This window comes from Cuculus canorus, chromosome 15 (genome assembly GCF_017976375.1).
Source record: "Cuculus canorus isolate bCucCan1 chromosome 15, bCucCan1.pri, whole genome shotgun sequence".
Classification (NCBI taxonomy): Eukaryota; Metazoa; Chordata; class Aves; order Cuculiformes; family Cuculidae; genus Cuculus; species Cuculus canorus.
This window is the reverse complement of record NC_071415.1, coordinates 2931078-2947120: the sequence shown is the minus strand read 5'-3', so window position 1 is coordinate 2947120 and position 16043 is coordinate 2931078. Positions and strand designations below refer to the sequence as shown.

General features: G+C 52.5%; 1 protein-coding gene across 1 annotated transcript in view; it reads right to left on the bottom strand.

Moving 5' to 3' along the window:
• LOC104068212 (ankyrin repeat and fibronectin type-III domain-containing protein 1) overlaps positions 1-16043 on the bottom strand; it is a 207353-nt gene that overhangs the window by 164552 nt on the left and 26758 nt on the right. The window contains exon 3 of the mRNA XM_054080894.1: positions 14088-14305. Coding sequence (XP_053936869.1) covers positions 14088-14305 — 218 coding nt within the window. The remainder of the gene's footprint in view (positions 1-14087; positions 14306-16043) is intronic.

Genomic DNA, 16043 nt, shown 5'->3' with positions numbered 1-16043 from the left:
CGTGTCTGGACATAGTAACTCCCCAATGCTGAGGGAGGCTGAGGAGAACTCGGACTTCTTCAGTGTGGGAAGGAACAGGTAAAACGAAGCCCTTCATCCAGAGATGGGGGAAGAGAAGTTAGAGCAGCTGGAGGAGCTGCTGCTCTGCGGTAAGTACTGGTGCACCGAAGCACAGTGCTGCAGAGACCTCTTGCAGCACACAACAGCTACTGCACCCACACAGCACACACAAAGTGCCACCTGCAGAGTGTCACTATGCTAAATCGCCCCCAGTTCTGCAGCTGAATCCACTTACCAGATCCTTGAGGTCTTATGAAGCCACAATGATGTCCAAAAGGGCCTTATTCAGGCACCAGCTCTTCCCTGCATGAATTTGCTTGCAGGGAAAACATTCTGAAGCCTTTAAACCTCAGGCTGCCCAAGTACTTTCTTCAGTAGTGCTATCCAATAGCTAATGAAAAGCTTTTCAGGGACTGCATTTCCAAAGAGCTGCATCATTTGCTCATGAACCTGGGGTACCTACCTTCCTCGGAGTGAGAAGACCCGAAGACCTGCAGACTGCGAGCCCTGAGTTGTGAGAGGAAAGACTACAGCAACCAGATTTGCTGCCTGGTATCTAGGAAAGCAACAGCAAGGGGGCTCAGCTGGACAATCAGAGGAGCAGATCTACCACAAGAAACACAAAAAGGTCTACAGGTGGACCAAGAGTCAAGCAGAGGATGGGATCTACTACATCTGTTCGGAGCAGTGACCAGGCTGGGATGCAGGGACCTGCAATCATGAAGCTGTTCTTGCTGGCAAACCACAGAGCCCAGAAGCAAGAATAAAAAGAAACCAGGATGACAACAAACACCAAATTGTGCACTTTGGGACAAACACAAACAGCCCAGCAGCCAGGAACTCTCCAGCTGGATGCAGAGGCCGGGAAGGGCATGGTCAGCAGACATGTGGCTGCTGTCACCATCACGCCCAGCTGTTGCGAGGGCACAACCAGCCAGAGGCAGGTGGAGAAGCTGTGCCGTGCAGAGGCAGCTCCTCACCTAGACCAGAACCTAGCCTGGGCTTTGCCAGCCTAAGCCTTCATGTCCTCAGCACGACTGAGCTATTCAAAAACGTGTGCATTTCCACACAGCTGGATCATCACTGGCTGCAGACCCAACCATCCCCAGCCCACCCCATGTCACTGAGACCCCACCTCAGACTGCAGCACTGACTACAAAACTCACGCACAAAAGTTTCATGCTGTGAGGCACGGGTCCAGTGCAGAGGAAGAATGCTCCAGCTCACAAAATAATGTCTCACATATTTTAAAGTACCGTGGCTGTTTTCTGCTTTCACACAAATTTTAAATAGCAAAGGACACCGTGCACATTTTTAGCAAGTCTAGCTTGGAGGAGCAGAGTAAAATTGGAAGTTGGCAAAGGACTCTGCTTTCCTCCTCCTCAGCCCCGCTGCTTTCTGTGCATTTGATGCTTCTTGCCCAGACGCAAAATACTAACGCATGGGTGGCTGGGAAGCTGCTCTGTTCCTCTCCATCAGCTCCTGGGATGCTGCCTCGGCCACCTCCCAGCCAGTATACCCATGGCAGCATACCTCGTACAGGAGGTGCTCCAGCCCTCAGATCATCTCAGCACACCCACGGCTGCAGGGCTGAGCCCAGACTGCTCCTTCCCAAGGCAAAGCCAGCAGAGGGAGCAAACACTGCGGGTTTCCAGGGCGGCTTTTAATTGTGGTTACACTATTTGGGATCTAGACGCTCTTTCCTGGTAGTTTGTGTAAGTTATTTGGATAAGGCCAAGGCAGGACCACAGCCAACCTGCATCCTCTACAAGCCCTGAATAAAAAGGACACCCAGCCCACACTGGTACCCAGGCTGCGAAATAGCAGCATCCAAATGAAAGGCAAAGCCTGTCGCTCAGCAATAACCACCTTCCAGCTCTAAGCAGAAGGGCGCACAGCTACTGCCTGTCTACTCCAAGGCACTGTCAGAGTCTGCGCTCTCAAACCCCTGCAAGATGCCCACCAGAAGGACTCCAGCTGCTGACAGCACACAGGGGAGGCTTCCAGCAGGAGATTAACAAATGCAATGGGGTTTGCGCTTTATTAAACATTAACTATTAAATAAATCACAGAATGGTTTGGGCTGGAAGGGACCTTAAAGTCCAACCAGTTCCAACTCCTGCCATGGGCAGGGACACATCCCACTGGATCAGGAGGATCAGAGCCCCATCCAACCTGGCCTTGAACACCTCCAGGGATGGGGCAGCCACCACTTCTTTGCCCAACCTGGACCAGGGCCTCCCCATCCTCACAGCAAAACATTTCTTCCCAAGATCTCATCTTAATCTCCCCTCTTGCAGATGAAAACTCTTCCACACATCCTCTCCCCGCACTCCTTGATCAAGAGCCCCTCCCTCAGCTTTCCTGGAGCCTCTTTCAGGACTGGAAGCTGCTCTGAGGTCTCGCTGTAACCTTCTCTTCTTCAAGCTGAACAACCCCAACTCTCTCAGCCTGTACTCGTACAGGAGGTGCTCCAGCCCTCAGATGATCTCCGTGCCCCACTCTGGACTCGCTCCAACAGCTCTATGTCCGTTCTGTGCTGAGGACTCCAGAACTGGACACGGGGTTCCAGCTGGGGTCTCACCAGAGCAGAGCAGAGGGGCAGAATCCCCTCCCTTCCTGCTGGTCCCACTGCTCTGGATGCAGCCCATGGTCAGTTTCTGGGCTGCGAGTGCACATTGCCAGCTCATGTTGACCTTCTGATCCCCCAGAACCCCAAGTCCTTCTCCTCAGGGTTGCTCCCAATCCATTCCCCACACAGCCTGGATTTGTGCTGGGATTGCCCTGACCCAGGTGCAGAACGTTGTCCTTGGCCTTGTTGGACTCCACAGCTCCGCCTCTCCAGCCTGCCCAGGTCCCTCTGGATGCCATCCCTTCCCTCCAATATGTCAATCATGCCACACAGCTTGGTGTCATTGGCAAACTTGCTGAGGTTACCCTCAATCCCACTGTCTATGTCACCGACAAAGTTGTTTAATAACACCAGTTCTAATACCGACACCTGCAGAAGGCCACTTGTCACTGGTCTCCACTTGGACATTGAGGTGTTGACCACAACTCTTTGAGTGCAACCATCCAGTCAACATTCACATATCAACAAATAGGCCTAGAAGACAAACTGCTGAGAAATTTCCCCTCGCAGAACCAGAAAATCTCTCAAACACTGGAATTCCTGTTCCTTCCACCTGAGAGAGGGAGCATACTCTCCAGTTCTGCCTCTGAGACCCCACAACCAGAGGAGTTTTGCTGGCGGAGGCTGGTTCACCCCACTGGGCTGGGAACACCAGTTGGAACCTACACACCCTCCCCATGGATACACCCAGCTCTTAGCTGTGGGTGGAGGAAGGTTGCCGCGGGGCCTGAGAGCAAGGTTTGTGGAGCAGAAGAGGGAAGAGAGGTTGCAAGCAATAGGGAACTGGCTGCCTGTTGTGCATCAGCACTGACAAACACCACACGTGATTGAGGTAAGCAATTAAGGGATCACCAGCTCCCACTTTGCAAAGCCACTGAGCATCATCACCTGCTGCTCTCACCCAGGATCATCTCTGCTATCACCAGCGTTGCTGTTGGAGCTTGGAACCTTTCCATGCTATCAAACTGGCCTCAGCCACAAACACACCCCAATGGCAGGCACAGGCTCCTTCAGTCACCCCACAACACAGGCACCACCCAGACAACTGAGGGCACCAGACAGATGCCCTGATAACCAAACCGTGACACAGGCAGGTCCCAGGCTGTGCCCTGCTTGCCCCACCTCTGCAATGGGAGGAGGATTTATGACTAAGCCAGTATTTTCTGAAAGGAAAAAGAAGCACTGCCTCTCGCCTGCCTGCAGCTTGCTGTGAAGCATCCCCCTGGCTCGCCGCACATCCCCTCACTCTCTGCAGAGCTGTAAATTGTCCCAGTGTGACAGGGATTGAGTTGCTAGTGCTGTCCCCATGCTGTCAGCCCATGCAGCTCTGCCCATCCCTGCTGCTGAGGCAGGAGGGGGATTAAACACACACAGACCCACCCTGGCGTAGAGCTGAACACAAGGACAAGCTGAGCTGCCCCTGGGCAAACACTGAGGATGGGCTGAGAGAGTTGGGGTTGTTCAGCCTGAAGAAGAGAAGGTTACAGGGAGACCTTAGAGCAGCTTCCAGTACAGAAAGGGGCTCCAGGAAAGCTGGGGAGGGGCTCTTGATCAGGGAATGCAGGGATAGGATGAGGGGGAGTGGTTTTCTTCTGAAAGAAGGAGATTGAGATTTTAGGAAGAAATGTTTTGCTGCGAAGGTGGGGAGGCCTTGGTCCAGGCAGGTTTCCCAGAGAAGTGGTGGATACCCCACCCCTGGAGGTGTTCAAGGCCAGGTTGGATGGAGCTTGGCGCCCCTGACCCAGTGGGAGGAGTTTCTGCCTATGGCAGATGGTTGGGACTGGATGGGCTTTGAGCTCCGTTCCAACCCAAACCACTCCATGATTCTATGAAACATTGCGGCCTCACTCCAGCCCCAGCCCAGCACCTGCTCTGGGTCCACACTCAGGAGGAGCTGGGTCAGGGTCAGGAGCTCCAGGGAACTAGCTCCACAAGCTCTGCAGTCTGGAGCTGTTACAGCATGCTGTTGGTGTTTCTGGCCACTTGGCATTGTGTGATCTCTGGGTTTAATTTTCTTTCTCACAGACGAGTTCCCTGCTGCCCATAGAAACAACAAGAGGCTGGGAAAGTTCAGGAGCACCAGCAACAATAGTCTGATGTTCATATGGACGGACATCACTCCAGAAACACGTGACTTGGAACAACCTGCATTTGGGACATTTAAAATAGACAAACTGCACTTTTACACATCTGAATGAAACCCAACTCCAGGCTCCCCCTCAAGCAGACAGACAGCATAGTAAGAGGGCTGAAACGAAGCAGAACTCTCCCTCCCAGCACTGGTCACCTTTGCTCGAGCAGGGGACCAAAAGCCCTCTGGTGCAGCAGGGCACCTCCACACACATTCTGATGTGCCCAGACCCACCCTTTCATGCACACAATGCCAAGAAAGGAGGTTTGGGGTGACCACTGTATCCCATCATCCCTTCCCCACCCAACCACCCTCCCGGTGCACTGCAGCAAAGCCTGCAAGATGCCCAATCCTTATCTACATTCGGACGAAGCTGTCCAACAGGCACAGAAAGCTCTGGGGAAGGCTGTGGTGGGAGGGGGGAAAATGATGAACAGAATAAATGTCCATCCATCAGGAATGCATACAAAAAGCTTTTACACACAGACAGCTGACCCTGCTCCCAAGCAGTCCATGTCCCTTGGGCAGGTTGTTCAGGAAGGGCTGGCAGAGCCCAGCAGGAAGTTTCACTGCACAGAACCATAGAATCACAGAATGGTTTGGGTCAGAAGGGACCTCAAAGCCCATCCAGTTCCACTCCCCTTGCCATGGGCAGGGACACCTCCCACTGGGCCAGGGTGATCAAAGTCCCATCCAACCTGGCCTTGAACACCTCCAGGGATGGGGCAGCCACCGCTTCTCTGGGCAACTTGGGCCAGGGCCTCCCAACCCTCATGGTGAAGAACTTCTTCCTAATGTCTAATCTAAATCTTTCCCCTTCAATTTTCAGCCATTGAGAGAGCCAGCATGGGCTGCAGAAACAGCAGAGGCAGGGCAAAATGATAATTATTTGCTCGTCTTGTGCCTGTCTCAGACAAGTTCTCCAAGTCATTTGTATTCACATGGATCAGAATAACCAAAATTTGATATTAAATGCCCAAGTATAATGCAGTATAAATTCCTAGACAATGCTGAGGGATGTTCCCCATCTGAATGCAGAGATGCAGCGAAGCATGAAACAGTCCACGGTGGAGGTGAACAGGAGGAGCGTAACCTCCAGCCTAATCCAGATCCTGAGAGAAATAACTACAGCTGCTCCAGGTTCCCACCACCCTGCCCACGCTGCACAGCTCACAGACCTGTGACCCCACAAGGGGAGACGGTGCCAGAGACTCCTGCCATTGTGGCTGGCCAAAATTTACACTTTGTTGAGCATAATTCATCCTCAAAAGATGCTGTCACAGCTGGTGAGCAGGACCAAGCAAAGCAGCAGCTTCTCCCTATAGCAGCTGGCGCACAAGATCCTTTCTGTCAGCACTGAATTCACAGAGCAGCTGTGGGCTACTTCAACCTGTGCCATGAGGGCAAACCACTGGCTGCACCTCTTCCATCCCGAAGGGCAGCTGCAGGCATGTCAGAGAGGAGTAAAGAAGGTGATGAGGGGGCTGAAGAACAAGTCCTACAAGGAGCGGCTGAGAGAGCTAAGGTTGTTAGAGAAGGAGGCTGAGGAGAGACCTTATTGCTCTCTACAACTACCTGAACAGAGATTGTGGAGAGGAGGGAGCTGGCCTTTTCTCCCAAGTGACAGGGGATGAGACAAGGGGGAATAGCCTCAAGCTCCGCCAGGGGAGGTTCAGGCTGGACATCAGGAAAAAATTTTTCATGGAAAGGGTCATTGGGCACTGGAACAGCTGCCCAGGGAGGTGGTTGAGTCACCTTCCCTGGAGGTGTTTAAGGGACGGGTGGATGAGGTGCTGAGGGACATGGTTTAGGGAGTGTTAGGAACGGTTGGACTTGATGATCCAGTGGGTCCTTTCCAATCTAGTGATTCTATGAGTCTATGATTCTATGTCCACTCCAGCTCACTGTTTACACTGTTTACCATAGACAATTACTCTCAGTTTGGCTTTGAATAAGTGGGATGTATCACACGGTCCACATAAGCCACCAGGAACGCCTTCTCTACCAGCCCGGCTTTGAGAGGTCTCCACCAAGCTGCCCCTCTAATTCCTCCCTGTAGGAGCCATTTCCCTTCATGGGGGCTGCTCAGCAGACACACAGCTTCTCCTCTTCCCAAGCCATCACTGTTTTTACTACAGGGACAACAAAGCATTCGCTGGGACACTACAAAGTGCAGTTGCAAATTAAGCCACGCTCGTCAAAGAACCGAGCCGGGTACCTTTTGGGTCTGACCATTTCGGTTCCCTCCTGCACTGATGTGCAAAGGCAAGTGATCCAGAAGAGGCCTCTTGCACCCACTGCCTGCTTCCAGGACTGCTCTGCTGCCAGCTTTCCCATAAATAAGCTGCTACCCGGCTCAAGTGTCACATTCGTTATCAGGTTCCCATATTTCTTAACTACTCCACAATGAACAATAGCAGCAAGCAAGCAATTTCCCAAGGTGGCGTTGGCACAATCAGATGATGCACAGCGTGCAACCTTCCCTGCCTTCACATTTCCCTTCTCGAGGCACTCACTGTAACGGTGCTTTGCAAACCTGAGGGCAGCAGGTGCGCAGAGCCAGTAGGATGCTTGGCACTCTACTTCACCTCTCTCTGAAACCCAGCTGAGGTGCCTCCAGACGCTCATTCAATGTGGATTGGGTTGGTTACCTTGAATGGCAGGGCACCAACAAGTGATGGCTGTTAGATAACATTTGCTGAAATTGGATACAAAAGAGTGGTTTTGTAGCAGCATCAGAACACAACCAAATAAAATAAAGCCGGTAGGAGAGTGTTTCCACTGGCTGGATTTCACTGGCATCAGTGGGATTACAGCAAGACTGAGCCTGGCTTTGTGGTCACCGTAAGCGTAGCATCATAGAATCACAGAACGGTTTGGATTGGAAGGGACCTCAAAGCCCATCCAGTTTCAACCCCTGCCATGGGCAGGGACACCTCCCACTGGATCCGGTTGCTCAAGGCCCCATCTAACCTGGCCTTCAACACCTCCAGAGATGGAGAGGCCATCACTTCTCTGGGGAACCTGGGCCAGGGCCTGCCCACCTTCAGCATGAAGAATTTCTTCCTAATGTCTAATCTAAATCTTCCCCTTTCCCATTAAAAAAGCCATTCCCCACGTCCCTGTCCCTGCACTCCCTGATCAAGAGTGTCTCTCCAGCTTTCCTGGAGCCCCTTTCAGTACTGGAAGCTGCTCCAAGGTCTCCCTGGAGCCTTTTCATCTCCAGGCTGCACAACCTCAACTCTCTCAGCCTGTCTTTGTAGCACGAAGTGCTCCAGCCCTTGGATCATCTTTTGGCCTTCTCTGGTCCTGTTTCCAACAAGCTCCATATCCTTGCTATGTTGGGCATTCCATAAATGAATGCAGGGTTCCAGGTGGGGTCTCATGAGAGCAGAGTAAAGGGGGAAGAATCACACCAGAGCCTCTGGCACTGGCTGCACAGGGACAACGACTGCACCCAACAGGCCTTCGTAAGTCCCTGCACATCCAGGGACAAGACCAAACCACCAGGATAATGAAGGGATGGGTCCCACTAAGCAGAAACCATTCTGCCCCAGGCTCCTGCCCAGGTTGCCTGGTGAGACAACCCTGACCAGATTATTTACATCTCATGGACTGGTGCTGCTCTGAGGAAAGGCAGCTTCTGCCCAGACCTGTGCACTCCACCTTCCCACCTCCCTGCAGTGTCCATCAGGAGCAGGAGGGGCTTCTGCAGTGCATATCCACAATCCATAGATACAAGGAACCTAGATAGGCACACACCAGCCGGCACCTATTTCCTTCTACAGCCCAGACACTGCAGTAACTTCAGTGAGCACCAGATCTGATCAGGTTTCTGCCACAAAGTGAGTTTTTATCCTCGCTGCCTTCTTTGCCAGACTCTACCATTCACATCAGCCTTTCTCCATTAGGCATTCATAAGACGAGGATTCCCTCCACAAAGACAAACACGGCTCTAAGTCTTTGCTGGAGAGCATGGCCATTGCATAACAGAATGACTGCCTGGAAAAAAAACAGCATACAAAATAATAAAAACTAACAAATAAAGTAAATTGGTCCCTGAGAACCTAGGGACAGCAGCACAGGACTATGCTGTGACACAGCAATGCCAATCCTCCACCTGCGCAAACCCAGCTCACTCTTCCAGGATGCACAAAGAGCGAGCATTTCATTTCCAAGGAACGGAGAGGTCGGGAGAGAAACTACTGCAATCAAGGTAACGACCCTTCGACCAGCACACTATGAACCAGATACTGCTAGCTCCTCCTTTTGGGGACCAAGCAGAATCTGCAACATCAGATCAACAGGGTTTCTTACATAATTGCAGCATCAGTGAGCAATACCAGAACAACTGATCAACAGTTCAGCAACTTATATCAGCAGCTGATATAAGCTGGCAATGGCCCAGGTGGCCAAGAAGGACAACAGCATCCTGGCTTGGATCAGCCATGGGGTGCGGCAGGAGCAGGGAAGGGATCATCCCCTTACACTCAGAACTGGTGAGGCTGCACTGTGAAACCTGGTTGCGTTTTGGGCCCCTCACTACAAAAAGGACACTGAGGGGCTGGAGTGCATCCAGAGAAGGGGAACGGAGCTAGGGAAGGGCTGGAGAACAAGGGTTATGAGGAGTGGCTGAGGGACTTGGGGTTATTTAGCCTGGAGAAGAGGAGGCTGAGGATCGCTCTCTGCAGCTCCTGGAAAAGGAGTGGAGCAAGGTGGTGCTGGTCTTCTTCTCCCAAGAGACAGGTGATAGATATGAGAGGAAATGGCCTCAAGTTGCCACCAGGGAGTTTAGATTGGACATGAGTTAAAAATTCTTCACTGACAGAGTGGTGAAGCCCTGGCAGAGGCTGCCCAGGGCAGTGGGGAGTCTCCACCCCTGGAGGGGTTCAAGAAAATCATGCAGCCGTGGCACTTGGGGACATGGTTGTAGGAGGCATGGTGGGGCTTGGAGTGACTGGGATGAGCTTAGAGAGCTTTTTCCAACCTTACTGGATTCCACAACTCTTTGACTGGCCTAGAGACAGAGTACTGCAAATCCCAGTGGTGAGGGGAAAGAGTCCCAGTTCGCCCACAGCCCTGCCGAAACCTGCACCACCTCCCCTGGTAGGCATCACAGACAGTGACTGAGTCCTGGGTGCCCATCTTTAACACTCCCTGAGGCCAATACAGATTTGACAGAGTTCATTCTGCCTTTAATGATCAGGCTGCTGTGAAAATGAGAAGTGTCCCCATGGCCTGTAAGGCACGCAGCAGGCTGGGTCACTCTTCTCCCCCTGACAAGGAACACACCAGGAAGCCTCACACCTGCTCCTTTGCTGCCCATCTTGGAAGCAATGCAGAATCCAGCTGGGCATGGAACCCAAAGCCCTCCCTTGCCCATCACTGAGTGACTCAAAGCAACAAACACAAGGTCTCCAAGCAGAGCCTCCGCCCTGGCCACGGCCACAGCACGGCCATGCTGGACCACTGGGGCGAGGCAGGGATCCATGAAAGACACGTCAAATGCAATCAAATGCTCCTCATTCTCAAGGGCAGTAACATCGCCAACATTACAAGCCTTGGAGGAGTTAAAAGGAAAAGCTTATTAGAAAGAAAACTCGTTCTGACAATCACAAAACTGGAATCCATTTAAAATTCAAATATGCAATTCAAATAATCTGTACGTGCAGACCCAGTACATGCAGGCTGTGGCACCGCAGGACACATGCCACCGGCTATGCGGCCGGGGGAAATCCGCCCTCCACTGTGCTCCAGGAGGATGGCGGGCGTGCTTGCCTCTGGCAGAAACGGGGAACAGGGCTGGAGCAGGATTTGCAGGGTGTTCCCTCCCCACCAGCAGGGAAGTGAAAGATGCCTTGGCAACGCTGGTCACAATCCATTTCCCCCACAGCCCAGGGGCGCAGGGAAGCAAACCTCAAAATGTTTTCAGATGAGCTACATTCAGATGATTGCCCATGACCAACACAAAGCCTTTGTTAGGGCAGAGAGCCTAATCGAATGGATGAAGAGTGCTGCACGGCACAGGATGAGTGCAAGCTATAGCACTGCCCTGTCTCCAGCCACCCTGCCAGGTGAGGGTCCTGCCCCCCCCCGCAGCAGGAGCCTCTCCCCTCCCTCAGTAATTCCTGAAATAGCAAGCTGACCAGCTGCACCGCAAGGCAAAGGCAGCTCAGGCTGTCAGCATGGAAAGAGCAAAGCCAGAAATCCAGTGTTACACAGGTGGGAAGAGTACTGCAGCACAGAACAATGAATCAAGCTTTAAATATGGACTTTCCTAAAAGTCCTAGCTGAGCCACTGCAGAAAAGCCAAATCCTGTTCTCTCCTGGAAATGCTCTGCCTTACACGGGGAGAGGAGCCCTCACCTGTCTCGCTCAGAGAGATGGGCTGGCAGAGCAGGCATCATGCAGCAAGACAACATGAACCAGGGGGAACTGTAAAACCTCCAGCATAGAGATGGAGAGCAACTACCAGATCCTGGGAGGATGCTGAGCCCAGTACCAGCTACGTGCTATTGGAAATCACAGCATCATGAATCATGGAGTGGTTTGGTTTGGAAATGACCTTCAAGCCATCCTGTTCACCCCCTGCCATGGGTAGGGACACCCACCACTGGATCAGGGGGCTCAAAGTCCCATCCAACCTGGCCTTCAACACCTCCAGGAACGGGGCAGCCACCACTTTCTCTGAGCAAGCTGGGCCAGGACCTCCCCACCCTCACAGGACAAAAATTTCTTCCTACGGATCCTAAATTTCCCCTCTTCCAGCTGAAATCATAATAATATAAAACCAAAATAACTTGCCCACGTTGGCAGGACCTTGACTTTCAACATAAACCCAGGCTCCCCAGCTGTGTGGGGCAGACTGTTCCAGCACCAGCCTGAGCCTCAGTTATTGAGCTGCCAGCTCAGTCTCCTGCACACTCACTGACCCGAGGCCTTCGCAGAGGAGCCCTGTCATGCCCTTTCCACGTAGGATGAGTCTGCTTTTCTCAGGAGGTCTCACAAAGCCACAGCATGTTGCTGAGCCTACAGCACCAACATCCTTCAGCTGTAAAGACAAACCAGAATTACAGAGAAAGAAAAAACCCAACACCCTACAAAATCCTGCTCTGTTCCTTGATGACAGCAATCGGCCCCCTGGGTGCACCAGGAAAGCTAAGGGTCCCTAAAACTTCATGAAGTCAAAGGTCAAAGCAAATCAGCCACAGACAACACTGAAACTGCTGGCACAGTGCTGAGCAGAGCAGCAGTCTGGCCCCACAGCAGGGGGCAGAGGATTGTCCCATGGGAAGGGCAGAGCCCACCTTTCTGCAGGTGCCAGGATGCTGGCTGGGCTTGGGAACCCAAATCTTTCCACACCTTTTGCACCCATCCCTGCTGCAGAAGAGAGTCTGTGGGCGACCAGTCCCATGGAGATACTGAGAGACCACCTCCGAAAGAGGAGACGATTCCTAATACCACACAGCCTCCTGCTCTCATGGGTGCAGCTGATGGTTGCACATCCAGGATGAAAGACAGAGAAAGCAGATACTGACGGCCTTACCCACAGCAGACCACCTCATCTGGAACACCTGCAAAGTCTTTCAGCTATTCATTGTGTGCCCCATCCCACTTCTGCTTGTCTTCATCCCTGAGGCATTCACCTGCTTCCCAAGCCGAGGCAGCAGCTACCACGGCAAGGGTTCTTGGGTGCTGAACGGCTCACAATAGACTCACTCCCAAAGGCATACTGCTGCTGCTGAGGTTCTGAACTCGTCCTTCCAAGGACAGAATCAGCCGTGACATCCAATAGTCCACCCAAGCACAAGCCAAGAGGGTGAGCTCCCAGGCCACATCAAAACAACCCCCGGGTACACCAGAAGCAGCACCCGTCTGTTCAACCTGGCAAGCGGACCAGCCCCTTCTCTGGGCTAGTGGAAACCTAGCAACTTCTGGGAGTCTCAGAAGATGCATCTGTCCAAAGCCTACAGCAAGGTGAGCGCTGTTGCCTCGGCCAGCCGCTCTCAGCAGCACTTTGGGTTACATGAGTGCCTACTCCCCCTCCACTCCCATTGTATTGATGCTGTCATCCATTTCCAATCAACATTGAGTGCTTTCAGCACAGGGACCCCGAGCCCTCATTACAACCCCCAGGGCCGGTAACAAGGCAACAGGAAGGCCACACAACACCCTGGATCAGGTGTCTCTGGGAAAGAGAAGAGGCATTGCCCATTAAACAATTGATCAGAGCCTCCTGCAGCTGCAGTGTAGCCCTGTCCCTGTCAGACCCACCACCAAGATGCTCCCGAAGGTACCAGGAGAGCTGAGCTGCCCCAAGGGCTCAGCACTAGCTCACCCCAGCCCCCCACTGCATCTCTCTGCAAAGCCCCACAAGTCCCAGTTCCTTGTGCAGGTGAAGCAGGGAAGAGGGAAACTCATTTCATAGAATCATAGAATCACTTGGTAGGCAAAGACATTTGAGATCAAGTCCAACCACACCTGTCCACTACTAAATCAGACCCTGAGGACCTCGTCTGCCCATCTTTAAAATCGCTCCAGGGACAGAGACTCTACCACCTCCCTGGGCAGTCCCTGTCAGTGCCTGAGAACCCTTTCGGTGAAGACATTTTTCCGAACATGCAATCTGAATCTGCCCTGGGTCAACTTCAGGCCATTTCCTCTCATCCTAACGCCTGTCAGTGGGGAGAAGAGACCAACATTCACACCACCACAAGCTCCTTTCAGGTAGTTGTAGAGAGCAATAAGGTCTTCTTTCAGCCTGCTCTTCTCCAGGTCAAACAGCCCCAGGACACTTACCCACTCCTCATAACTCTTGCTTCTCCAAACCCTTCCCCAGCTTCGTTCCCTCCTCTGGATGCACTCCAGATCCTCAACATCGTTCTTGTAGTGAGGGGCCAAAACTGAACCCAGGATTCAAGGTGCAGCCTCACCAGTGTAGAATACTTTCAGCCTAGTTTCACCCTTTGGGCAGCAGAATCCACAGCCAATACACTCGCCCCATACATCATCCAGCCCAGGAACAGCCGCCCACGAGCCCACAACTGCACAGCAGGAAGTGGGGAGCCCGAAACCCTGCCAGGTGAGACAGGCAGGGGCTTTGCCATGATGTGGGCAAACTCGAGCTGCTGTCGCCATCTCCTCCCCCAGGTTGGCAGCCTCTTTTGCTGTTGTTTTGGTAATGCTGCGTGTAAAAATAGCTCTCAAATGTCGGTGGTTTCGAGAAGCGTGTGAATGCAGGGGGGCAGATGCCCCGATACTCACAAATTGCCGCCGCAGCTTGGTCTTGACGCGCTCGGCCTTTGTCTCCGCCGGGTGGACGACATAGCTTAGGGAGCCCAGGTGGTTGTCGACTGAGAGGCTCTTCCTCATGTAGAAGGAGCGGGTGCGAAAGTAGCTGAATGGGGCATCCTCCACTGCTGTGCTGAGCTGAGGGTCCTGGGGGGGGTCCATGCAGTCGTCCTCCAGCCGCCAGGCCTCCCCTAGGAGCAGAGAGAGATACCACCCCATCAGAGCCACAGCACTGGCCACATCCCACTGGTGGGGATGCCAGCCTAGACCCCCCTGCACATCCCACCCTGCAGCGTGCTCTGGGGTTGGGGTGCTGCCAAACTCACTGCCCAGAGCAGGTTGGACAGAATAACCCTACTCCCACCCTATCCAGGTCAGAGACCCACAGCCACCAACATCATCCTGGCAGGAATCAGTCAAATAAAGCTGAGTGTGATGAAGACTCCGTCAGAGGCAGGACCTCCAGGCACTACTGCAGCATAAATATTGTTATTTAGAATAAATCAGCAGATAAAACCCCCAGCACTTAAAATCTTCCTGCTTCTTACCTCTAACAAGGTTTATTCCATGTAAGAGGTCAATAATAAAGAATAAAGAAATAAAAAATGTCACTCATTCTTCGTCCCCCCCCAAGCCCAATCAGACATCCCACATTAAGAGAAAATAGTTGGGGTTTTTTTAAAGGAATCAAACCCCTGCAATCAGAAGCACACACAGCTAGTGCTGCTGGCACGAAGGCTGCACACCTGTATCAAACCCCCCTCCTGCAGGTACCCACACACTCAGCACTCGGTAACAATCCTAAATCTTGCTTTGGGAATGAGAAAAACGAGACACCAGAAATGTGGCAAAGTGCCAAAAGATTTATTGCCATCTTCTTCTCATCCAGAAAACTCCTCATGGCACAGCCAAGAGCAAATCAACAGCCAAAAGACGACAGACTCCAGCATCCTGATGCCCTCAGGCTCCACATACATCGCCAGTAGCACCGGTGGATGCAGCACTGCAGAGCTCAGCACCCAAGACAAGACCTCCTGGAGTTTGGGAACACCATGGTGGCAGGGATGGGTGGCATCATGCAGTGCTGGTGCTCCAGGGATAGGACCGTCTGTATTTAATTGCAACAAAAGAAAAAATAACAAGACACAATGGGCACTGTCTCCATAATGTCAGCGCTCTGCTCTCTCCCAAGCAGCTTGGATACTGTGTGATTTTTTTGCCAATCTCGCCTTTACACCTGGAGTTTGCCCTGCCTCCCACTGCCAGTCAAAGCTTTCCTCTATAGCCATAACAAAAAAACAATAAATCCCTCTTGTTTAGTTCTTCACAGAAAGATCAATTATTACCATTCCAGCCCAAAAGGGCAGCTTGCATGGTTTTCTTCAGAAACTCTCCTCCTCCTGCAGTGTCTACCCAAGGCGAGATCATTTCATGGAATCATAGAATGGTTTGGGCTGAAAGGGACCTTAAAGACCATCCAGTGCCACCCCCTGCCATGGGCAGGGACACCTCCCACTGGATCAGGGGCTCAAAGCCCCATCCAACCTGGCCTTGAACATCTCTAGGGATGGGGCAGCCACCACTTCTTTGCCAAACCTGGGCCAGGGCTCCCCCACCCTCACAGCAAAACATTTCTTCCCAAGATCTCATCCCAATCTCCCCTTTTTTCAGCCAAAACTGTTCCCTCTCATCCTATCCCTGCACTCCCTCATCAAGAGCCTCTCCCCAGCTTTCATGGAGCCCCTTTCAGTACTGGAAGCTGCTCTACTCCAGCTCTTAGATCATCTCCGTGGCCTTCTCTGGACCCGTTCCAACAGTTCCATGTCCTTCTTGTACTGAGGACTCCAGAACTGGACACAGAGCTCCAGATGGGGTCTCACCAGAGCAGAGCAGAGAGGCAGAATCCCCTCCCTGGCCCTGCTGGTCCCA